General features: G+C 41.1%; 1 protein-coding gene across 1 annotated transcript in view; it reads left to right on the plus strand.

Annotated features, from left to right (window-relative positions):
- LOC122815420 (vomeronasal type-2 receptor 26-like) overlaps positions 1-26,588 on the plus strand; it is a 192,288-nt gene that overhangs the window by 57,682 nt on the left and 108,018 nt on the right. Inside the window, exon 2 of the mRNA XM_044087901.1 lies at positions 4,123-4,350. Within this exon, the coding sequence (XP_043943836.1) occupies positions 4,123-4,350 (228 nt within the window). The remainder of the gene's footprint in view (positions 1-4,122; positions 4,351-26,588) is intronic.

The raw sequence follows: 26,588 nt of genomic DNA on the forward strand, positions 1-26,588 counted from the left end.
TACATTTCTAGCAGCACACTGACATTTCTGGGGAACACAATAGCAAGCTACTCATGTGCCAGATTAACCTGTACATGCCGGCCATGAACCGACAGTTGAGGACTGTATATATGCTTAACAGCGTACACTGGCACTCCCTTCATCCACTTTATATGGGCCTACCCAAGTGTAGGTTGACTGTGCTTAATACAACAGCACTATTTCTATAATGCAAGGGTACAACAACATATTGAAGAAAGTGACACAGGCACACTCCAGGAATTATACCTGTATTAATTACATTACACACTTTTCTAGTGGCTCTCTCATTTATTTGATATATCGGTGCATGCAGAAGACTTTTATTCAAGATGTATTATACCTTTATTAATGGGTTACAACACTTTTTCACGCTGTCTCACTTATTTTATATTACAGTACATGCAGAGAAATTATTCAAGACTTAGTATACCTTTATTATTGGGTTACAACACTCTTTTTCAGACTCTCTCACTTATTTTATATAACAGTACATGCAGAGAAGTTATTCAAGACTTATTATACTTTTATTAATGGGTTACAACACTCTTTTTCAGGCTCTCTCACTTCTTTTATATGACAATACATGCAGAATAATTACTAACCTGCCTGGTGGTGCAGCCTTAGCAGCCTATCTGCATAGGCTTGCTGATTCGCAGCATGGACACTTGCAGCTGTGAAGTAAATGAAGGGATATTGAGACATACCTATCCATAATATAGACTACAATTGCAATTCTTACAGACTTCATTCCATGGCTGAATAGTAGTGGGGCATTTTCCATTTCACGGGCCTTCTGTATCCACTGGTTCAGTCGGTCCTCCGTGCGTCTCTTCAGGTCTGAGTAGTGGTGTCTGACCTGCTCACCAGTCCGGGGGATGCCTGTGGCACTGGTGAGATCATGTGCTAGATGCTTCCAGGCTTCTGCTTTGTATTCAGTGCTTTGAAACTGGCCCTGCAGGAGTCTTGCATCATGATGATGGACGAGGAGCCAAACCATCACTTTTGACATCTCAATGCCCCACCGTTGCGCTCGAAAACGCGAGCCATCTCCAACACCGGCCATACTGACTGCAGATGGGAGCTACAATCTGTTATGGCAATTATTCACACCTATGGAGCTTAAATATGCCTCATTTCCCACACTTATTTGTGACTGGCCAGTTTTGAAAAATCTCAGCTAAAAGCAAACCTGCTTAGCAATGGGTAAACTTCCATTGATATGTATGAGTGTGTTGGAAGTGCATCCATATGAAAAGCTGTCATGGCTTAGTGGTTTAGTACTGTGATTATGGTACACAGTATCCCGGGTTTGAGGCCTGTCATTGTTTTTTATTTTACTACTGGCCAGACTGGCTAGGAGGTGTGGCTGTGTTTAGCTGACTTTGCTCAACTTTGCCCAACGTTGCTCGACATTGCTCTATGTTGCCCGATGTTGAACTAGTTAGTGCGGTGCGCAGCTCCACGCAAACATATTTTGTTTGTGCTAATTGGCGCGATGTGCAGCTCTGCGCAAAGCCATTGCGCTAGTTAAAGCAGTGCTAAGCTATGAGCAATTAGACTTAAATGTGCTTAATACTGGTAAACTTTGCTTAGCAGTGCTTCACATTGCTTAAGATACGTTACTTATGCATTCATCAGTATGCATGACCATTTCACCTTCTTATATAAATATATATAAAATATCGTTCACTACTACATAGGCCATTTCAATGCATTTTACTAAAATTTAAAAGGTAAATGTCAGGAATTATTTTTATGCACAGATTTCCTTCAGAAAAAGGAAAGGGGAGTGGTGGGACTCAAACCGGGAATGCCTCCCCTTTGTCCGAAGGCTCTACCACTACGCTATTGCTATTTATCTTAATTTGCATATAAGTAGTTTATTATCCTCTTCAATGTTGCTAACTGTAGCTAAGCAATGGGCAAACCCATGCAAACATGTGCAAATACAGGCAGCTATATCGGGAATAATAAAAAAAAAAAAAAAAGTTTTACATTTTATTATATTTGCACAGGGGTTTAGAATGTGGGGGAGTGTAGTGTTGGGGATATACACATTTGAACGGACTCGCTCTTGTCTGGTGACATTTGCAGATTTAGGCACTTGCAGGGGCGTGGATATTTGGACTGATCGGCAGTTTGACACGCCCCCTGCACTCGAACACGCTCCGTGTTAGCCTTAGGGTTGAGTCAGCGCGCCCTCATGAATATGCATAGCGCGCTGATGTCTTCCTCTTAGGCTGCAGTTTCCATGTAAGACTTATTTAGTCTTACACGGAGAATTACTGAATCCCTGCCTTAGTCTTTTACGCAGTGTAAGACTTATTTAGTCTTACACGGAGAGTTCCTGAATCCCTGCCTTAGTCTTTTATCAGTCTACCACCATGCCAGTGTGCCAGTGAGATAATTAATCCTGCAAGCAGATGATGAGCTTCAAATTGCGGTCTTGACTTTGATCCCTTCAGTTGCTAATTGCATACTATAGGAATTAGGATGAGCAGGTTAAACAAACAATCCTCTTGGATTGTTTTAGGAAAACATCACTTGTGTTCAACAAACTCAGATGGATAATATTCTAAACTCCAATGGTATCTTTGCCATGATAAAAATCATAATAAAAAGATGTATCAACTACAGTTTGATCTAAGGGTGAAAAAATCTGACATATTTGCAGTCACTGCCACAGAACACTGCTGCATTTATCCGTTTTTCTAATCTCAGAGATATCCCTGAAACACAAAAAACTACTGCCTGAGATAAATTTTCTGATATGTTTTCCTGATGCCACAGAAGGTCACTTCTGGATGTAGAAGGACACCAATCGGTTAGGTGGACATCTGTCCTACTCTGTAATATTACATTTGCTTGTGGCATTTCTTCAGCAGAAGGCAGTATCCTTTCAAACAGGACATTACCAGCCAGTATCACCTTACAGTGCTAACTCCTCCCCACTCTGCAGAACAGTTGGAAGAGGGGTGGCCTACAGCTCTACCCCTCTGGTGGTGGAATGGAGTCACATTCTCTGTGGGTGGGATTTGTGCACAACTAGGTAGGCTTTGGACTACAATGACATCTGGCAAGTTAAACACATCCCAGTCCAATGCATTTCATATAAAGGATATTAAAACTAATCTTCCAAAATGTATTCTGGTCTCCAACATCTTCCTTGGGCTCACATTTCTTTTTCTGAATTTTTTGCACGTGTTCTTCTATTTTAGGATCTGTAATATGTGTGATTAGAGACACAACTGCTCGTTTTCATTACTCGTTTGTTTAAGGATGATGTAACACTCGTTACTGCTTGGAGATCCAGACTGTTTGGCATGGAGTTCTATGAAGAAATATTCCATGAGGAAGGAACGCTGTTTTAGTCACTGACCTTTTCAGAAGAAAATGACTTCCATTTTATAGATATTTATCTTTGAAAAGCTCAGTTGCATTTTGTTCAGAGTGTAGCCATTATTCACTCAAAGTACGATCTCTGTGTAACTGCTAAAAGCCTTGTTTATTCATTGTTCAGCCTTAGAATGATAATGCCATCATGTATTATTTACTCTTTTTAATGTATGTTCCCTGTTAGTGGTATCCCACAAGCCTATTAGTAGTGAGTTAGATTATTTTTCATGTATGCAAATTACCAGATTGTTTGTGGTGGGGGTCAGATGTACCTACTTTTCTCCAAATTGTTGATGTCTTCAGGTTGAGAAGTATAATTTAAACCTTTACTGAAATTAGTTTTATTAATTTTTCCCTTATTTATGGCTGCTTGTGATTTGTTATGGAAATCAGATCTCTGCTAAGCATTGTACGTTTCATGGTTTACAGAATACTACAAAGTCACATTGTCTTTAAATCACTGTACTGTACAGATGTTGCTGACAATTGTTTTACATCATCCATTGTTTACATGTCAAGAATAGCTGAAGAATTAAGCAATGTAAATCACATATATCTGATATCAATATTGTATATTTACCACACTTCCTGAATGTGCCTCACATATATTCTTGCAAAAATACTCAGTAACATTGTCTTTTTCACAGTAGATTTTTGCCTTGTATTAGTAAATAAAAAATATAACTATGTTCTTACTTTTCACAGGTGTTTCATTACATAAAGCATGTACGATTCAAAACACCATCCAATGAAGATTTCTTTTTTGATATAAATGGAGATCCGCCAGCCGTGTTTGATATTATCAATTGGCAGTTATCTGATGATGGAAAACTGCAGTATGTCAGCGTTGGAATCTTTAACTACACAGGGATAGTGGGTCAGAGGTTCAAACTTAATGAAAGCACCATTAAATGGAATGCTGGTTTACAAGAGGTAAGAAATTCTGGACATTATATGCAAGATATTTTACAGAAGGAAAGATACTACAGACCTTTATGTGGAATACAGGCTGACAGGAAGTAAGAAATTATAGGTCATTGTTCTGAATACAGAATTAAAGCAAATAACAAACTAAAGCAAAACGGAATATTTCTTCAGTGGCAGGGTTCATATCCCTCAACAATACAGTTATTTTTGAAGATGAGATACCTTATCAGATAAAAGGGGTAGCAATGGGTACACTGCTATTCTGATTTAATACTGGGACAAAGAGATGAAGTATTTTTGTACTCTTGAGCCCTTTAGAAAGAACATTCTGTTTATAGTTATTTTATTAAGAGTATAACGCACACATTTATGAAGTTTCTGGAAGATATAAGGAGTAGGTCATCCTTTTTCAAGTTTACCAGCAACGGTTATAAAGACAACATTAATTACTTGGATATAGTGCTATTTGGGGGTGTAGAATATGATAATTGTGGTTCTATAGTACACAGGAAAGATGCATTCATTAATATGCACTTGCATTACAATAGTGTTTATCGATCATATATTAAAAGGAATATAGTCAAAGGGCAGTCCATTAGATAAGCCAGGCTGACTATATCTGAAGAAGATTTATTGAGAGAGGCTAAGACGTTCCTCTTTCTGGAGCGCTACCCTGTCACAGTGAATGATCTGACGCATCTCAGTGAGGTTATAATCTACAGTGTGTAACGCTACCATGAATGACAGTCCATGGCACAGAGAACAGACAAGGGATGGTCCACTGGAAAAGGTAATGACAAGCCACTTAAGTATTTTTGCCAAGAAAATCTAATAGACAAAAGAAACCAGAAAAATGTCAAAATGACCAGAAGTTGACACCATCAGGTCTGAGGGTGTCCAGCATACTACTGGGGAGGAACAGAGGACATGTACGAGTAATGTCTATGTCACAGATGGAGGACATGTACGAGTAAAGTCTATGTCACAGATGGAGGACATGTACGAGCAAAGTCTATGTCACAAATGGAGGACATGTACGAGCAAAGTCTATGTCACAGATGGAGGACATGTACGAGTAAAATCTATGTCACAGATGGAGGACATGTACGAGTAAAGTCTATGTCACAGATGGAGGACATGTACGAGTAAAGTCTATGTCACAGATGGAGGACATGTACGAGTAAAGTCTATGTCACAGATGGAGGACATGTACGAGTAAAGTCTATGTCACAGATGGAGGACATGTATGAGTAAAGTCTATGTCACAGATGGAGGACATGTACGAGTAAAGTCTATGTCACAGATGGAGGACATGTACGAGTAAAGTCTATGTCACAGATGGAGGACATGTACGAGTAAAGTCTGTGTCACAGATGGAGGACATGTATGAGTAAAGTCTATGTCACAGATGGAGGACATGTACGAGTAAAGTCTATGTCACAGATGGAGGACATGTACGAGTAAAGTCTGTGTCACAGATGGAGGACATGTACGAGTAAAGTCTGTGTCACAGATGGAGGACATGTACGAGTAAAGTCTGTGTCACAGATGGAGGACATGTACGAGTAAAGTCTGTGTCACAGATGGAGGACATGTACGAGTAAAGTCTATGTCACAGATGGAGGACATGTACGAGTAAAGTCTATGTCACAGATGGAGGACATGTACGAGTAAAGTCTATGTCACAGATGTGGGACATGTACGAGTAAAGTCTGTGTCACAGATGGAGGACATGTACGAGTAAAGTCTATGTCACAGATGGAGGACATGTACGAGTAAAGTCTATGTCACAGATGGAGGACATGTTCGAGTAAATTCTATGTCACAGATGGGGGACATGTACGAGTAAAGTCTATGTCACAGATGGGGGACATGTACGAGTAAAGTCTATGTCACAGATGGAGGACATGTATGAGTAAAGTCTATGTCACAGATGGAGGACATGTACGAGTAAAGGTTGTGTCACAGATGGAGGACATGTACGAGTAAAGTCTGTGTCACAGATGGAGGACATGTACGAGTAAAGTCTATGTCACAGATGGAGGACATGTACGAGTAAAGTCTATGTCGCAGATGGAGGACATGTACGAGTAAAATCTGTGTCGCAGATGGAGGACATGTACGAGTAAAGTCTATGTCACAGATGGAGGACGTGTACGAGTAAAGTCTATGTCACTGATGGAGGACATGTACGAGTAAAGTCTATGCATGAGAAAACAAGAATGAATCTTTTCTTTTTCTTTTTTGAAATCTCTTTATTCAAGTTTGACAATAAGATCAACCAATCTACATACAATAATTAACAACAATATCAAACAACTATAATAAGCAAGAATAAATCTTGACATCTTGGGAATTAAACAAAAGTAGACAAGAGTGGGTCATTTTTTACATCAGATAAGTACATGTTCCACTGTGGTCAAGAATCTTGCAATAGAAACAGAGAAGACTCAGATTTATTTATTATTATTATTTATTTATTTTACATTTGTTTACTGGGAATGTCCAACTGGACACATGTCCTTGTCAGCAGAGGCCTGGGGAGAAAAGCTCCATTGCAAAACAGCATAAGAATAAACATAATAGAAGTTTAACAAATTACATGGATTTAACATGAACAGTAACATACTGACAGTATTTGCACAATGCTGTTTTATGAGGTCTTCAAGTGGAAGCGTTATCATAGCAAATATTACAGTAAAGATGCGCTGAGAGTTACCATGCAAGTAGATTCAAGGATAGCAGTAGGTCAAAGTACATCAAGGATAAAAGTAGGTTAGCAGTAAGTAAGCAGCCCTTTTGGAGGATGCTTGTGTCAGCTGGAGAGTCGATTATGGAACCCAGTTTGCAGTCATCTGCAGTGCCGTAAGTTTATGCTCCAGCTATAGATGCAAAATAGGGGAACATTGACCATTTTCATGAGAATCTGCTTCGAGTTATGGAAATTACACCAAATAAATTCAGCACAGGTGATAATGATAAATCTGGTTGTCAAAGAAGAATTGGAATAGCATGCAGGTTAGGAATTAAAGTATAAAATGAAGCAGGACATAGTTTAGTAGAAATCTACCAAGATAATTCACTGGTTTTAGAAAAACATCTTTCAACAGTCTGAGAGGCACCCTTATACATGGCTATTACCATATGGTCAACAGTGAAATCTGATCATTTATATAACTTGTGATCAGAAATGGAAAAGTTCTGTGTAATTAGCAAGAAGCTACAGAGTGAAGTGTGGTGAAGACCATTGATTTCATATAGTAACATTTACAATTAAAGTAAACAAGAAACGCATCTAACCTGGTAAGAAATAAACTAAATAATATCAAGTGTGTGTCTAATGGGGGTAAAGAGCTGAACTGAGATGGGCTACCAGCCACAACTCTGAACTGGGATGCCAGACGACTACAGGTTTCTGAACTTCCCAAAAAACATAAGTTGCCTGTTTTTTTTTTCCCTTTAGTTATACTATTTACTGCACTTTTTATTGTGTTCTGCTTATTTAATACTGTATTTTAATACTCTAAACTAAACTGCACAGTTTGTACTGCATTTGTCTGTCTTACTGTGCCTGTTAAATTGCATTTTATTGCTGTTTTCACTGTTGCAAAGCTTTTTTCTTTTCACTGTTTGCAAATTAAATGTTGCTAGTTTTCACTGTTTGCAAAGCATCTGTTCTGATTGCTCCGTTTTCCCACCAAGCAGTGTTTTAAATAACTGATTTGTTTGCTTTTTAAAACATTCTATAGTGCCTCATTGATGTTTTTCTGCTATTTAGAACATTTTAGTGTCTCGCTGCATTTTTATTTCTACTGTTTAAAACATTTTTAGTTCTTCCCATTAATTAGTGTAGTTAGTAGCTTTAGTATAGTCCAGATACAAGTTTGCTGTGTCTGGGTCTATTCGTAGTGGCTGTTGTAATGTGAGCACATTTTCCAAGCCATCTTTGATTGGAAGGGGCACTTCTGCACCCTTGTGAGAGATGTAGGAGGGATGGCATAATGGTTAAGGTGGTTACCTTATAAACACAAGGTGCAGGGTTTGATTCTCACACAGGGTAATCAGCTAGGCTTAATATGGCCCACAAGGGCAGTTAGCCTAGTACTAACCTATGAACCCATGTACGCTGATTGGAGCCTGTCTGGTGAAGGGTGATTGGTCTAGCGCTTGGAGTCATACTGACCAGGAAAAGAAAGTAAGAAAATAAGTAAAAGACCTGGGAAAAACTGGCAAAGAAAGAGACAGTGGCTACGTAGGACTAGAATACCCAAGCAAAAACACAATCAGTAGGCCGAAGGACTGAGGAAAAAACACTAACAACAAACATAATAAGTCCTGCAAGACTGAGAATGAGAAAGAAAACAACAAAGAAGGCCTGGAAAAAGTCTCACAAATAAAAAAGAAACCAAACAGTACTACAGATATAAAAACCTAACAAAATCATACTAATATCCAATCACACACCCCAAAGAAAACAAATGGATAAAAGTAAGGAATACTAAATCAAATGCAAATAGTCCTGTAATACTGTGAAAAGAAAAAAAAAAAGGTCGCAAGGAGGGTAAAATGCTGGGGAAGCCCACAACAGAGCAGTAGCTGGTGGAATACACTCCATAAAGCAAAATGGGAGAGATATACATCTAAAACACAAAAAGCACCGTTAAAAACAGCAGTGCGACACACTCGTCAAAAAGGTAAATCTGCTATTGTGCAAAAAAGAAGTACAAGCACAGGTGGGCAAATTACTCAGCCCCCCCCCCCAACCCAACCTTACAAAGCAATGGCTGAAACAATGTACACATTACTACAAGGGGCTGCCCAAAGAAGATGTAAAACTGACAGCAAAAGGAAATCTGCCCTAGAACATCCAGGCACAACCATAGTCTCCATATAAGCATTTCTCAGTAGTGAGAGCAACATATGTGCCACCGACTAAGGACTCTGTACACCATCCCAAAAAACACCTACCCTAGGACACTGAAAAAAAAAAACATGATCTGCTGTCACTGAAACCAAACACCCATCATGTGGACATAGGGTGAAAAACATAAGAAGACCTGACAGGCAGCTTACCAAGACAGCAACTCCACAAACAAATCATGTCGATAAGGAAACAAAGCATAATGTTGCTTATACTGACTCAAACCTATCAATCTCTTAGGGGAATAATGTTGACACCCATTAATGGCGTAGAAACAGTCCAAAAGAGAAGCAAACCATTCTTTTCCAGAAGAAGGGAGGGAGTCTAAAGACACATGCCAAGCAAGCAGCAAAGACAGGACTCCTCACAGCTCCAATGAAGGGACCCTCCATTCACGTTTCCCAGCTAAACAAGTCTGACAAAACTGACCAGACAAAGCTGGAAGCAAGCGACCAAGCAAAGAAAGATCTACATCCTGTAAATGCTGTAATTCAGGGAAAAGAAGCAAAGTGTACAAAAAAAGGGCAGGATGCAGTAAACCAACACCACCAGAGGCAGGAGTATAATACAAAATACCCCTCGTAACAGGTGTATAGGAAGCGTCTCCCAAAAAGGAAAGACCTCAGACAAAAGGTGGGTGGACCAGGAACATAGAAATAAATAAACAGAAAAAACATATCCCAAAGTGCCCAAAAAGGAATATTTAACACACAGACCTTTTTTGGAAAGACAAAGGAAAAGAATGCCAGAAAGCCAAGGGGTGAACAGCTTTACCAAGAAGGGCTTCACAAAACTCAGAGACATAAGAAGGAGAACCAAAAAGCACACCCAAGATAGAGATACCATTGTTAGCAAAATAAACATCCCCCAACACACGGAACTGAACCAAAACCACAGGATTTGGCAAAATTAAGAGAAAGGTCCACTAATGAAAAAATAAAAGAAAAATGCTGCAAATAAAACAAAAGAACAGGAGAAAACTCTGCAACAGTAGTAACATCATCAATGCAAGACAAAAAACGAGGACCCAAAACTCCTGAACTTAAAAAAGAAAGAAAAAGGAGACAAGGAAAAGTGCATCCTCACTCTAAAAAAATACAGCTCCCACCACCAGAGTAAAAAGAGCACTGCCCAAGGGACAACTTTAATGCACAGCATTCTTCATGTCACCTTCAGCTCCCATCCAGCCATTAACCACAGGAACAATAACAGAAGCTGAATAAACAGAAGCAATACATTGAAGAAAAAGATGACCAAATTCAAAAGTCTTTAAGATGACCAACAAGGCCAAGATGACCAACAAGGCTGAGTGACTATTGTCAACATTTTGGTCAGGTCACAAAACAGCATCAGAGCAGAACCAGAAGCATGAACAAAGGAGGCAAGAGACGTCAACAAAAGCCAAAACTTTTGCATAGGCCTACCAGAAATACCATAGACCAAGGGGCCAACAAATATTATATCTATGAATGCAGGTGTAATTGCAAGATCTTACAAAACAACTTATAATCGGTATTGCAAAGAGAAATCGGACACCAGTTAGACACGACCCTGTAGTCACCCTTTTTTTCCAAAGGAACTTAAGGGCTATCCATAACAAACCAGGATGGGAAAAAACATGAGAAAACAACTCATTAAACAATTGCACTAGTACCGACAACTGTGTATCAGAGAGAGAGAGGGGTAAAAATGGTAAGAAAGACCATCCAACCCTGGAACAGTATCGGCCTGGAAAGAATCAGTATCCCTTCAAACTTCAAAGTAAAAGGGGCATCAAGGCATCGCAGGTATAGGCCAAGATTCCACAGAAGGAGGTTTACAACCATACAAAGAGGGCAAATAAGAATTAACTTCTTACAGAACACCCTCCTTAGTGGTAACAATATCACCTGAAGAAGCCAACAAACTGTCAATAAAGGTCTCCTTCCTAACAGTAAGTTTACCAACATAAGGAAGCAACTCCTCACCTCTTCATTTCAAAGAATGGGCTAAGTTCCAAAGAACCACTTTCATCCTAGCAAGGTTATACAAGGGTCTATATTATTTGAATTCAAACAGAAATGCGTGACTCCCGTTTGAGCGAAACTAAATGAGCGAATGTCACAAATGTCAAAAGAATGAACGGAGATCGCTGTAGGGAATTCTTCCCTTTACTTCAATGGAGTGAGATCTCGGAGTTTATTTAAGTAGCGGGGGGGGGCAAGCCCCCCTGCATAAAACATTTAAGTGACAGTTTTCATCAGTTACTTTTGTTATTTTTGTGATTCAATGTTTGCAACATTTTCTCATTTAGTATCGCTCAAATGGGCCTCATGCATTTCAGTTTTCCTTTGAATAATATAGACCCTTATACAACAACTTACATAGGTGTTGAAGGGCACTGGCAGGCACATGATGCAAAGCAGCATAAAGGGAGTTGGAAGAACACTTTAAAAGGGAATAATAAGTGTGAGCAAACCAAGAATAATGGGAAACAAGCTGACCTTTAAAGGCCAAGCACCAGGAAGACAGAGAAGAATAAAAAGGCAACAGAGTAAAATGATCACGCCATAACTCAGTAATGATCTCTTGCCAGGCAGAAGTAAAAGTTCAAGGAGCAGTAGAACGACCCCTACCCTTACACGATGCAGAAGAAACTCCAAAGGCAAAGGACAAATTACTAAAAAGCACGAAAGACAAGGAAGAGGAACCACTTCAAAGGTAGGAGAACAAAAGCAGCCCCTTGAAAGTATGTAGAGTTCTGTCTAACCATAAATCACCCTGGTAATACACCACAGTTAAAGTCACCAAAAAAAAAAAAAAAAAGAATAGGGCAGTCATTTAAAAAATAAGGTTGCAAAAGCTGAAATAATAAACGATGTCCACACATTGGAATAAAAACAAACAATCACTAAACATACAAAAGAATGTGTACACAACAAATCCACCACCAAACCCCTACCAGACAAAATATAAATAACATCTCTAACAACCACCACAAAGTTATGATACAGTAAGCTAATACCAGACCTATGATCTAGCCCTAAAAACCAAACCACCCTATCCTCCACAAGTTTCCCATTGGGAAAAGTGAACATAGGAAAGGCTTCCCACATCCAACACACAAACAATATCAAAGTGTAAGGCAGAAACTCAGGAAAAGACAGCAAAACACTGGGACAATGATACTATACCATTAATATTACAAAAAGTCAAAGAAAAGTTAGCAATCAGTGCCAGTACCAGGATGAGAAACCCATTCAGAACCCCTCCTATGCTGCTTGTTTCTAAGATGTCTGCACCTAGAAGCTGAGGTCCATTGCTGAGAATCATCCATATCAGTACACAAGTCAGAGTCACAACTAACAGCATCCTTATAAACAACACCATCACCAGTAGAAGAGACATCAGTTGTACCAAGTGACTTCCTGTTAGAACAGAGACATGTCAGTACCAATAGGGACAACAAAAACAACAGGAGAAAGAGGCACAGTAGAGTGAGAACCAGAAACAACAGAAACAGGACAAGGAGGACTAGAAGGCAAAGAACAAACTCCTCCTGAGAGGAAACAGAAGTAGGACTAGATACAGAAGATGGGGGGACAGGAGTCAGAGACAACAGCCTGAACTAGGGAAGACTCCACATGAGCAGCAGCAGAAACAGAAACATCAGAAGGAAAAGTCTGAGAAGACTCGGGGGGAAACAGGTAACACAGAATCAACATGAGAACAAGAACATAAACGGCACCACTGTGGACAAGCTCTAGCAAAATGAGCTGTGGAACCACAATGAGTGCATTTCCTAGCAGGGAAATCAAACATAAGTGAGAAAAATCACCACAAAAAAGCAGGACTTAGGCTGATTTGCAAACCTTAAAATGTCTCTCTGACCAGACAACAAACACACACATCAGGCAAATAGGAAACATCAGAATCAAGGACATACAAAGCTACCCAGGCCTCTCACACCCCATCCCAAACTCCACCAGCATCAGAATCAAAAGATTTCTTAATAGAAAAAACATCAGCCCACTGAGAAAGTAAATACTTCCTAACTTGTGCTTCTGTAACATAAATAGAAGGAAAATACAAAATAAGTTTACAGTTATAAGAAATATCTATTTCAAAAGCACATAATAAGACCAAGGCTGCTAATGTTTATGTGCAGCAAAATGAGAAACAGAAGTAGAAGCAGCCTCCTGCTCTTCAAAATAGTCATCAGCAGAAGCATCCCTCCCGCAATGAATAAACATCAGCAGAAGCATCCCTCCCGCAATGAATAAACATCAGCAGGAGCACCCCTCCCGCAATGAATAAACATCAGCAGAAGCATCCCTCCCGCAATGAATAAACATCAGCAGAAGCATTCCTCCTTCAGTGAATAACAGCACACAAAGACTGAACAGACACAGGCAATGGTTTCAATAATGAATACCAAATAAAATTAAGTGAAAGAGGCTGACCTGAAGCAGACTTAAGATGAATGAAAGGCTTGGAAACAATCCTGGACTCCCTCAGAGAGCTGGGCTAACTTCCAGATGAAGAAACTGCCATTTTCGCCACAGCAGATTAAGACCTGGCTAGAGAAACAACAGCTGAAGCAACAGAAGACATATCACTGGCAGAAGTAACTGGCAAAGCTGTAAGGGGAGCCAAAATAGCAGAAACAGAAACAGCAGACACCAAAGAACTATCCTGAAACTCCATTTCATTACCCCAATCAAGCACGCACAAATTACCAGAGTCAAGTAACACAGCTGAAGCCTGTGAAGAAGTCTGAGACACAGATAAAGTTGTTAAATGGAAAGAAGACTGTGAATCAGTAGTAGAGTGCAAAGCAGAATTAACAACAGGAGAAACAGAAACACTAGCTGCAGTTCTCACAGCAGAAATGGCAGCCATCTTGTTTCACCCAGAAGTGAAAGCAAGGACTTCCTAGGTCTTGGAGTAAGCACCCTTATTGGTTCTTTTGAGTTTTTTTAGAGAATTATTTTTTTTTTCTAGCGTCCGGCATTTAACCCCTGTGTTTCAGCTAGTTTCTGCTTGTTTGGACCAAACTGAACTGAGGTGGGCTACTAGCCAGTACTCTGAACTGAGATAACAGATATCTAGAGGCTTCTGAGCTTCCCAAAAAAAACATAAGTTGCCTGTTTTTTTTTTTTATTGCTTGATCATACTATTTACTGCGCTTTTTATTGAGTTCTGCTTGTTTAATACTGTATTTGATTACTGAAAATGAAACTGCACTGTTTGTACTGCATTTGTCTGCCTTACTGTGACTGTTAAATTGTATTTTATTGCAGTTTTCACTGTTGCAAACCTTATTTTGCTATTTTACTAGTGACAAAGTAATTGTTGCTACTTATCACTTTTTGCAAAGTATCTGTTCTATTTGTTCTGTTTTCCCACCAAAAGTGGTTTAAATAGCTGATTTGTTTGTTGTTAAAACATTCTTTAGTATCACCTTCCTGTTGCTGTTTCAAACATTTTTAGTGTCTCACTGCTGTTTTTTTGTTGTTTAAAATATTTTTTAGTGTTTCCCACCTAAATTAGTATAGCTAGTAGCAGATAAAGTTGTTAAAAGTTTGATGCACCTGAGTCTGTTTGTAGTGGCTGTTGTATTCTAAGCACACTTTCCCAGCCATTTGTGACATCCACACACTGGGCCAATAATCCAGGAGCCTGAATCCTCACCACTGACACTGGAGAGGGACATTTACTTGGAATATAAATGGATACACACAGTACTTCCAGATGCAGCTCTCTGCACCAAGTATAATTTCCCTTAAGAGCACACAGGAAATGCAGTCAGCTTGGGGTCTGGACTTCTTTATATCTGTCTGCCCCCAAAGCCCCAGTAAGGCTCCCCACTATCACAGATACAGGATTAAGTCCTCAGCTGAGTATTGAAGCCAAGTCCTCCAGCACCCTCTCTGTGAAACCAGTGCTTTGTGTCCCTTCTCCGAGAAGCTGACACATGCACATAGGTTCATAGGTTCATAGGTACATACTTGGGTTTTGGCCCTACGGCCTATATAAGCCTAGCCAAAAAGGTACCCTGGTTTTCACCACCCAAGAAAATTATTTACCTGTGCCCTTGTCGAGCAGAGCCACAGAAGTGATCCCCGGGGAGAATTTCATATTTCCCATCCAATCATCAAGATTTTTCTTGGAGAGTGCAAATGAGGAGCTTTGTTTGATATAGATAGGTAGTTTGTTCCAGAGTATGGGAAGTCTCTGGGACAGGAATCTATCCCTCCAGCATGTTCCGTTTATTGTGGTGACAAGGTTTAGGTCCCTGGAGCATGTAGCTTGGAGAGATTGGGATCTCTTTAAGTGGAGCATGTCCAACAGCTCTGGGTTTGAGATAGCTTTGTATATTAGGCAGAGATCGCCTCTGAGTAGGCAATATGTGACGGAGTAAAGCTGTAGTTTTTTTAGATGGTCTGCATAGGGCATCTGTTTGAGGCTGGTAATCCTCTTTGTGAGGTATTTCTGTGGCCTTTCCAGTTGTTGTAGATGTCTTGTGAGGTACAAACCAAAAGTGGCGTTGTACTCTATAATGGGTCTAATGAGTGACGAGTAGAGGGGAAGAATGACCTCTTTTTCATGGATGAGAAACCTTTTGTGATGAGGTGTGCCATGTAGAAGGAATTCCTGACTACTGTGGTGATGTGATTATCAAAGGAGAGGCTACTGTCCACCTGTGTTCCAAGGTCTCTTATCACACTTTCGGTGTTAAGTAGACTACCGCCTATGTGGTAGTTCATGCTTGCATAGTTTTTACCAAAAGGGATGACAATGCACTTTTTGGCATTGAGCTTGAGGCCATGGCTTTGCCACCAGACATCTGTCTCAGTGAGGCCCTTTTGTAGGATGTCCACATTGTTAGGAGTTTTAATTATGGCTCCTAGTTTGCAGTCATCTGTGAACTTAATTAGCCAAAGACCTTCGGTGTTAGCCTGTACTTCAGAGAAATAGATACCAAACAGGAGAGGACCCAGGACTGAACCCTGTGGTACTCCACTTGTCACTGGTTTGAAGTCGGATTTGGAGTCTGATACTTTCACAGTGTGGGTTCTGTCAATGAGTCAGTTGGCAACCCAACTTGTGACATAGGGATTTATACCTAGTTTAGTGAGTTTATATATAATTTCAGACTGGGGGATGGTGTCAAAAGCCTTGGCGAGATCTAGATAGGCTGTGTGAACCACCTTACCTTCATCTACAGCTTTGGTGACTGCTTCAAAGAAGTCTATCAGGTTTAGGAGACATGATCTGCATTTTACAAACCTGAACTGGGTGGGGTCCAGAGTTTGGAGATTACCAATGTCTTTGATTATAAGTTGCATGATGATACGTTCCATGGCCTTGCAGACCAGGCTTGTCAGGCTAATGGGGCTGTAGTTCCCAGGGTCCATGGTGGATCCCACTTTGTGGAGTGGGTCTCATAGAAATGGATAACTGGTGCCAGAGCCATGGCCTTAAGCTAAATGCCAAAAAATGTATAGTCATACCCTTTGGGAAAAACAAGGTAACCCCTAATTACCACATAGGTGGTAATCCATTAAACACGGAAGAAGTTATCAGGGACCTGGGGACCCAAGTTGACAGTAACCTCTCTTTTGACACTCACATTGCCAAAGTGGTTAGGAAGACCTTCTACATTGCCCACCTGATCATGAAGGGATTCACATCCAGATCAGAAGAGGTCATTGTACCCCTGTACTCTTCACTTATCAGACCAATGATTGAGTACAACGCCCCATTCGGAATGTATCTTACCCGACACCTGCAGCAGTTGGAAAGACCCCAAAAGTTCCTCACCAAAAGGATAAAGGGGCTCAAACATATGTCATACGATGCCCGACTGAAGAAACTCCAGCTCTATTCAGTCACATACCGTCTGCTCAAAGGTGATCTGTGCCTGACATACAAGGCCATATCCAACCCGGAATTAATGGACATGCTCCACCTCAAAAAATCCAAATCCACCAGAGCCACGAGAGCAAGAGACTTAAACCTCAACACGGATATAAATAGGACGTGCTGGAGGGACAGATTAATCACCCAGAGACTCCCTACACTATGGAACAGAATCCCAGTCCATGTGAGGCAGAGCACCTCACTGACTCTGTTCAAGAGAAATCTTGACGAGTGGATGGGAGATCGTAGGTTTACCCCGGGAATCATCTCTGTATCACTGCTGGACAGAGGCACAGCAAACTAATGGGTATAGTATTCTCATCCTAAGGGGTGGTGAAAGCCACACACACTCTGGCTAGGCTTATAAATGCCCTAGGGCTGATAGTCTAGTATGAACCTATGAACCTATGAACCTATGAATAACCATCGCTGTGCACCATTCAGTGGGCACAAAGCCTGAGGTGAGGCTATGATTGAACATGGTACTTAGGTGGGGTGCCAGTTCGTTCTGTAGTTCATGTAGAACACAGCCTGGGATGTTGTCAGGTCCCATGGATGCTGAGTTCTCGGCTTTGGAGAGTGTGTTTTTTACCTGTGCAGCCATGATTATAGGAACTTTGCATTCTTCCGGTATAGATAGGGGCCCTTTAGGGGTTGAGAGGGGGGTAAAGTTAGCATTGAACCTATCTGCCAGGATGTTGGCAATATCAGTTGGTTCTGTATATTTAATGCTATTGTACTGTAACTCAGAGCAGATCTGAGTGTTGCCATTGAGATTCTTAACATAGCTATAGAATGCTTTGTGGTTGTCTTTAGTGTTAATTTTGTTTTCATAACTAGCTTTAGAGGATTGAATGACGGATCTCAGCTTCTTACTCAGGCTAACCAGGGAGTTCCTCCAATCATGGGATTTTACTCTTTTTTGCAGCAGTTTCTTTCTTCTGTTGTAGAGTTGGTTTATGGCAGGGGGCCACCAGATTGGATTCCTTTTTTTGGAGGATAGCATTTTGCTTCTGTTAGGGATGGCATGATCCATGCACTTGTGTAATTGCCTATAAAGTGCATTTGTGTAGGATTCAGCAGTTCTACCTCTATTGTCCGTCTGCATGGGTGCTGTGAAGTTTGCCACTTCTGTCTTAAGAAGCGTGAAGTTGGCTTTGGAGAAATATTTTATGGTGGTTTCCCTAATGGCGGGTGGGGGTGGGTTGTGGAAGTCTAGGGTGATTAACTTGTGGTCGGATCTGACCAATGAGAAATTGACCTCTGTTGGTAATGACCAGGGTTAGGAAAATTACTGCCCCTGGTGGGGGCGTGGATAAGTTGATCCAAGGCATTTGAATTTATGAATTCCAGAAAATGTTGAGCAAAAGAGTTGGTACATGAGTAGTTTACCCAGATAATGGTGGGGTAGTTGAAATTACCCATTATTAGGGTGTTAGGTTGTACCCTAATATTTTCCATTGTATCAAGAAATGAGGAGTAGGAATCCTGGGGCATGGTAGGGGATCTGTAGCAATCTATAACTTGGATTGTGGTCTTGCCCAGAGTTAGTTACACTTGGATAACCCCTGATGCATTATGCTGAGCAACTATCCTGGATTTGTGGATATCCTTAATGAATATGGACACGCCTCCACCTTTAGTGTTTCAGTCCAGGTTAGGTGGCCAAAAGGTGTGGTATGAATTATAGCATGGTAATGCAGGGGTGCTCTCTGGAGCCTTGAACCAGATCTCTGTCACTGTACAGATGTCAATGTTCTCCAGTTTAAGAAGTGCCTTGAGTGAGTGCATTTTGAGGTTTTGACTTCTTGCATTGAGTAGCATTACCCTCATATTTTGCTTGCTTGTACCTGTTATGGTGGAGAATTTGTCATTTGAGCCTTGTCTAAAAAGGCACTATAGATGTGGCAAGAGCATTAGCCAGTATCTGGAATCCCAAGGGCGACAGGTGCAGGCCATCTCTGGCAAAGCATCGTGGCCTGTCGATCATGTCATCCCAGGCAGACAGATACTGGATCCCTTTAGAATGACACCAGAAGCTTAGCCAATTGTTGAAGTCAATCATTTTGTCCTTGTACTGTGGTATCATTCTGGGTGATGGCAGGATGCTACTCAGGGCTAGGGTCGTACCTGCCTGGGCTACAAGATCGGAGAGCTCCTCCATGTCACTTTTCATGTAGTCCAAGGAGGTACATCTCAGGTCATTCACACCAACATGGGCAATGACAGAGTCATATTTGTGCTTGTTGTGCAGTGACCTGACTGCGTGCATTATGTGGCGGATCCTGGCACCTGACAGGCAGGTGACAGTAATTTTCTCCTTGTTTTGCCTGGAGAGTAGAACATCAGTGTGCCTGACTATAGAGTCACATATGACTAGAATGTTGGGTACGTTGTTATGCCTTATGGGCTGTGGTTGTGTGGCAGACTGAGTTTGTGGGCTATGTGTCATTTGGGTTGTGTTTGGGGTAGAGGTTGCTTGCATTTCTGCTTTGGAGGTCTCTGTTGCTTGGGCAGATTTTTGTTGGGAGCCTCCATGAATGTAGGTGTGTGTTTTGTGTTTCTATGTGTGTGTTTTGGTGGTGTAGGTTTTGAGGGGCTATGTGATGAGTGTGGTGTAGTGCAAGTGTTTATCCTCTCCTCTTGACTGTCTAGTCCAGTCTTGGGTGAAGAGAGCTTTGCTTCCTGTTTTTCTATGTAAGTGCATCTCTCACAGGTTGTAGTGTTGGGTGGTAGGAGGAGAGGGTTGTCTGTGTACATGAGGCAATTGCTGCATTGCCTCAAGATGCCCAGATTCATCAGGTAGACAGGAGAAAACACCAGGATCTGACCCATAGACATGCCTGGATAGGTGCTTATTTATTAAGTATTAAAAACTGTTTTCCTCTAGACAAGTGAGGAAACTTCATAGGTTCATAGGTTCATACTAGGCTATCTGCCCTAGGGCATTTATAAGCCTAGCCAGAGTGTGTGTGGCTTTCGCCATCCCTTGGGATGAGAATACTATGCCCATTTAGGGTTTAGTTTACTGTGCCTCTGTCTAGTAGTGACACAGAGATGACCCCCGGGGTAAACCTATGATCTCCCATCCACTCGTTAAGATTTCTCTTGAAGAGAGTTAGTGAGGGGCTCTGCCTAACATGGACTGGGATTCTGTTTCAGAGTGTAGGGAGCCTCTGGGTTATGAATCTGTCCCTCCAGCACGTCCTATTTATTTCTGTGTTGAGGGTCAAATCTCTTGCTCTCGTGGCTCTGATGGATTTAGATTTTCTGAGGTGGAGCATGTTCATTAATTCCGGATTGGACATGGCCTTGTACATCAGGCATAGATCACCTCTGAGTAGGTGGTATGCGACTGAATAGAGCTAGAGTTTCTTCAGCCGGGCAGCATATGACATATGTTTGAGACCCTTTATCCTCTTGGTGAGCAACTTTTGGGGTCTTTCTAACTGCTGCAGGTGTCGGGTAAGATACATCCCAAATGGGGCATTGTACTCAATCATGGGCCTGATAAGAGAAGAGTACAGGGGCACAATGACCTCTCTTGATCTAGATGTGAATCCCTTCATGATAAGGTGGGCAATATAGAAGGTCTTCCTAACCACCTTGGCAATGTGAGTGTCAAATGAGAGGTTACTGTCGACTTGGGTCCCTAGGTCCCTGATTACCTCTTCCATACTTAATGGATTATCACCTATGTGGTAATTTGTGGGTACCTTGTTTTTCCCAAAGGGTATGACTATACATTTTTTGGCATTCAGTTTAAGGCCATGGCTCTGGCACCAATTATCCATTTCTATGAGACCTTTCTGAAGGATGCTTGTGTCCGCTGGAGTATCAGTTATGGCGCCCAGTTTGCAGTCATCTGCAAACTTTGTGAGCCACAATCCTCCTATGTTTGCTTGCACCTTGGAAAAATAAATGTCGAACAAGAGGGGTCCCAGGACTGAGCCCTGTGGTACACCGTTTGTGACTGGCTTAGAGTCTGACATGGCTCCAGCAATTTTGACCTTGTGGGTTCTGTCCTTGAGCCAGTTTGCAACCCATCTTGTGACATATGGGTTTACATTTAAGCTGGTGAGTTTGTCAATGATGCCCAAGTGGGGTATTGTGTCAAAGGCTTTTGCAAGGTCAAGGTAGGCTGTGTGAACTGCCTTACCGTCATCAATGGCCTTAGTGACTGTTTCAAAAAAGTTGACTAGGTTCAAAAGGCGGGATCTGCATTTGACAAAGCTGAATTGGGTAGGATCCAATGTCTGTAGGTCCCCAATGTCTTTGTTTATGAGTTCCATAATGATCCTTTCCATAGCTTTGCAGAACAGGCTCGTCAAGCTTATGGGGCGGTAATTTCCAGGGTCCATAGAAGCACCTCCTTTGTGGAGTGGGACCACTGTTGCTGTACGCCACTCTTTGGGTACGTATCCTTTAGTAAGACTAAGATTAGCAGCGCAGTGGTGCAGCGGTTAACATTGTCACCTCACAGCAAGAGGTTCTCTGGTTCGATTCTCGGCTGGGGTGCCTTCTGTGTGGAGTTTGCATGTTCTCCCTGTGCTCGCGTGGGTTTCCTCTGGGTACTCTGGTTTCCTCCCACATTCCAAAGACATGCATCTGGAGCATTTCTCCCCGGGCCTCCGCTGAAAACAGGATCTGTGGAACCTAGTTGGACATTCCCGGTCAACAAATGTTAAATAAAAAATAAATAAATAAAGATTAAACAGCAGCCTTATGTGCGGGTTTAGTTCCTCTTGGAGTTCATGTAGCACGCAGCCTGGGATACTGTCCGGTCCCATTGATGCTGTGTTTTTAGCTTTGGAGAGGGCGGCTCTCACCTGGGCATCTGCAATGTTAGGGAGGCTACACTCTGTTGGGATAGATATTTCTCCTTTTGGGGGGGAGGGTCAGAGAAATTTGCACTGAACCTGTCTGCCAGAATGTTGGCAATATCTGTGGGTTCAGTGTATTTTGTGTCATTTTGGACTAACTCTGAGCATATCTGGGAGTTTCCACCCAGGTTTCTAACATAGCTAAAAAAGGCCTTGTGATTGTCTTTTGTGTCTTTTGCGATTTTTCTCTCAAAGTTGGCCTTGGATGATTTTATGAGTGATCGAAGTTTTTTGCTAGTACTGATCAGAGATGCCTTCCCTTTTGGGGATTTTGCTCTGTCATGTAGTAGCTTCCTCCTCCTGTTGTAAAGTTTGTTAATGGCTGGGGTCCACCAGACAGGATGCCTGCCTTTGTGGGAATGGGTCTTGGTTTTATTAGGGATTGCATGATCCATGCATTCTTGAAGGTGTCCATAGAAGGCATTTATAAAGGATTCAGTGGTGTGGGTTGTGGTTTCCACTGGCCCAGGGGCCTTGAAAGATACCACTTCAGTCTTAAGAAGTGTGAAGTCGGCTTTTGAGAAATTTTTCACTGTGGTCTTCTGTGCAGGGGGTGGGAGTGGGATGTAGATTTCCAGTGAGATTAATTTATGGTCTGATCTCACCAATGAGGGGTATACTTCCGGTGTGGAGCATTTTGTCCCCATGTTTGTGATGATCAGGTCTAGTATATTATCTCATCTTGTGGGAGTGGTGACTAGTTGTTCCATCGCATTTGAGTTTATGAATTCTAAGAACCTTTGGGCTAGGGTGTTGGGGGTTGAGTAATGTTCCCAGTCTATGTTTGGGTAGTTGAAGTCTCCCAATATGATGGTATTTGGAGAGACATTCATACTCTCCAGTGTCTTCAGGAAGGCTGAGTGGGGTTCCTGAGTTTGAGAGGGTGGTCTGTAGCATGCTACAAACTGTAGGGCAGTTTTGCCTATGGTTAGTTGCACCTGGATGGTCTCCGATGCTTTGTGCGTTGCCGCTAACCTGGAGGTGTGGGTATCTTTGATGAATATAGATACTCCCCCTCCTTTTGTGGTTCGGTCCAAGTTTTGGGGCCGGAAAGCATGATATGAGGTATAACCTGGTAGTGCTGGGGTGCTCTCAGGAGCCTTGAACCAGGTTTCAGTCACTGCACAGACATCGATGTTCTCCATACTGAGGAGGGCTTCGAGAGTGTGCATCTTGAGGCTTAGACTGAGTTCTGAACAAGTGCTGAGCTCAAAGAAACAGATCTGAGTGCTAAAACTAAAAAAACTGGCTAGTTCTAAGGGAAATTGTGAAGAGCAGACTTTATGGCGCCAGGAATAATTTAACCCTAGCTAAGCGGTGATGCATAAAGTGTATTTTGTTTTTTATTAATATAGCAGTAGCAAATGAGCAAATTAATTTAAACAAATTAACCAATTAACCAATAAAAAGCTAAAAATGGAGCCCCGTTCCTGCAGTCTTCGATCACACAAGTTCTAACTGCACACTCCTGCTACTAGGGTGCAGGGGAAACTTCTCCAAAAAAATATGGCCTGGATTAGTTCTCAAGTTATATAAACAAAGCTAGACTCAGCAAGTCTGAATCTAGTCTATGCTACAGCAAACAAGGCATACCAGTTTCAGAAAGAAACAGTTCAAATAAGCAGGCATAATAAGCCTTTAACCAGAAACTCCCAGCTCAGAAGGGCAGAATCTACCTTCTCCTCCCACAAGAGTGCAGACCACACCACACCTTCTTAATGTAAAATAACTGGCCTGTTTAAACCTGTGCTTAAACCAGAACTAATACACTTTTAGAATAACAGACACTAAGCCTTCAGTCGGCAACTCCCAACTTAGCAGGATGTAAGCTACTTGTTCTGTCACAACAGTGCAGACCACATATCTTCTTAATGTAAAACAACTGATTTGAAGCCCAAGTGCTTAAACCAAAGGCTTAGAATAACAGTTACAATTTAATCAGGCTACTAACAAGCAGTAATAAATGCAGCAGAATAAATGCAATTAAGTACTTTTAACAACAGGCAGCAAAATCAATATAAATTAATAAATTATGAAGAAACACAAATACAGTAAAAGCAGATGAATAAAGTGCAATGTTTTCATATAACAATAGAAAACGAGCAAACTGATTTAAAAAATGACCCAATTAAGCAGTAAAAAAGCTCAAAACTGAGTCCAGTTCCAGCAGTCTTCAATCAGACAAATTCTAACTGCACATTCCTGCCACTAGGGTGCAGGGAAACCTTCTCCAAAAAAGATGGCCTGGATTAGTGCTCAAGTTATACAAACAAAGTTAGATTCAGCAGGCCTGAATCTAGTCTATGCTACAGCAAACATGATGCACCAATTTCAGAAAGAAACAGTTCAAATAAGCAGGCACAATAAGCCTTTAACCAGAAATTCCCAGCTCAGAAGGACAGAATCTAGCATCTCCTCCCACAAGAGTGCAGACCACAAACCTTCTTAATGTAAAATAACTGGCCTGAAGCCCAAGTGCTTAAACCAGTACTAATTAACTTTTAGAATAACAGACACTGAGCCTTCAGTCAGCAATTCCCAACGTAGAAGGATGTAAGCTATCTGTCCTGCCACAGCAGTGCAGACCACAAACCTTCTTAATGTAGAAAAACTGGTCTGAAGTGCTTAAACCAACAGGCTTAGAATAACAGTTACAATTTAATCAGGCTACTACCAAGCAGTACTAAATGCAGCAGAATAAATACAACTGAGTACTTTTAAGAAGATGCAAAAGCAAGATAAGGTAATAAAGTAGGAAGAAACGCAAATACAGTAAAAGCAGATGAATAAAGTGCATTTTTTGTTACTAAAGTGCAAGGAGAGAGGAAGTGGGTTGGCCTTCTCAAATGTTCTCTCTGTATTAAGTAGAGTGAACACTAGACTGGGTGGGGTGTCTCAGATCAAATTTACATTAGGGGTGGGCAACTGCAAAACCATCAACTATAACAAAACAATAGGGTGGGAGGGAGGGGGAAACCAGTTTCAGGACAGATGAGAACAGAAAACAATGCCAGAATATATATAAAATAATTCAGTCAGGCAAAAATATTTCAGTCAAGCAAAATTAAGACAATGCATAACCCTGAAAGGTTAAAATGCCAATAAATATACTTATCAATCAGTGGTATATTTCCAGATTGTTTGAGAATCACACTTCAGCCAAAACACCAGGAGTTTCCAACAGTGTATGCAAGAATTTACAAACAGAAACTATTTTTAAATCAGCAAGGCTTGAAGCAATCAGATAACACAAAAGCTGTTAGACCAGTTTTATAAGCTCTACCACAGGAATAGGGGGGAAACAGTTTCAGGATAGATGAGAACAGAAAACATACCAGAAAATATATAAAATAATTCAGGCAGGCAACAAAAATATTTCAGTCAGGCAAAATTAAGACAATGCAGAACTCGGAAAGGTTAAAATGCCAAGGAATATACTTATCAATCAGCAATATATTTCCAGATTGTTTGAGAATCATACTTCAGCCAGAACACCAGGAGTTTCCAACAGTGCATGTGAGATTTGATTTTTCACACACACACACACACACACACACACACACACACACACACACACACACACACACACACACACACACACACACACACACACACACACACACACACACACACACACACACACACACGGGAAAGATTGGCACAGATTTACCTGCTATGCCCCCCTTCTGCCCAGAGTATAAGGCTATCACTGCAACCAGACCCTTCACAATCAGCTACTCTAAGGCCCTTTACAAAGGATGTCCAATTATACTGTGTAATATTAATACGAATACAAATGTTAATAGTTGACCAAGACAGCTAGGCCTTCAGGAGGGGTCCACACAGTGTCACCAAATACATATAAGCACTCTCAAAGTATAACTATTTTCTAAAAGGACCAGTCACAATTAAAGTTTTAAATATATTTAATAATAAATCATTAAAGAACATGAAAATACTGAATATATATGTACAGAAACCACAGAGTTCAAATTACAGAAAATATTGAATTATAACATTTATGGCCAGACTCAAACAAATAAAGAAAAACAACATCTAATTTAAGCTTCAACATATTTTCCTGACTGACTCTAGGAGAATTACTATTCCCTACTTACTTAATACAGTAAGGCAGATGATGTGGTGAATGTTCCTTCTTGTTGTCAGTCCCAAGACAGAACACTGAATACTGAGATATTTCTCTTTGTAATATCTAAAATTTCCAAAATGGCTGTCAGAATGACCTCATCTTGTCACCTGTTTCTAGGATCTCACACTATTTCCCTTTGAAGCTTGAGGCAGGATGTTAACATAGATGTGATAAGATGCATATCTAAAGTTCTGATAATGTTTATGGTGGTGCCTGGGGTTTCCCTCTTTTTACTGAGCTAAAGAACAAAGCTTCTTCCAGACATGCCATCTCTGGTCCTGTTCAGAGCTGTAAGATAAGCACTTCCATGGCACAACAAGTGGTCCAGTTAACTGTATTTTTCTTAAAGCAAGAAATGCTGTTTAACCTATTTTCTTCCAGTGTC

Source organism: Protopterus annectens, chromosome 1.part1 (assembly GCF_019279795.1).
Source record: "Protopterus annectens isolate FY-2018-M chromosome 1.part1, PAN1.0, whole genome shotgun sequence".
Classification (NCBI taxonomy): Eukaryota; Metazoa; Chordata; order Ceratodontiformes; family Protopteridae; genus Protopterus; species Protopterus annectens.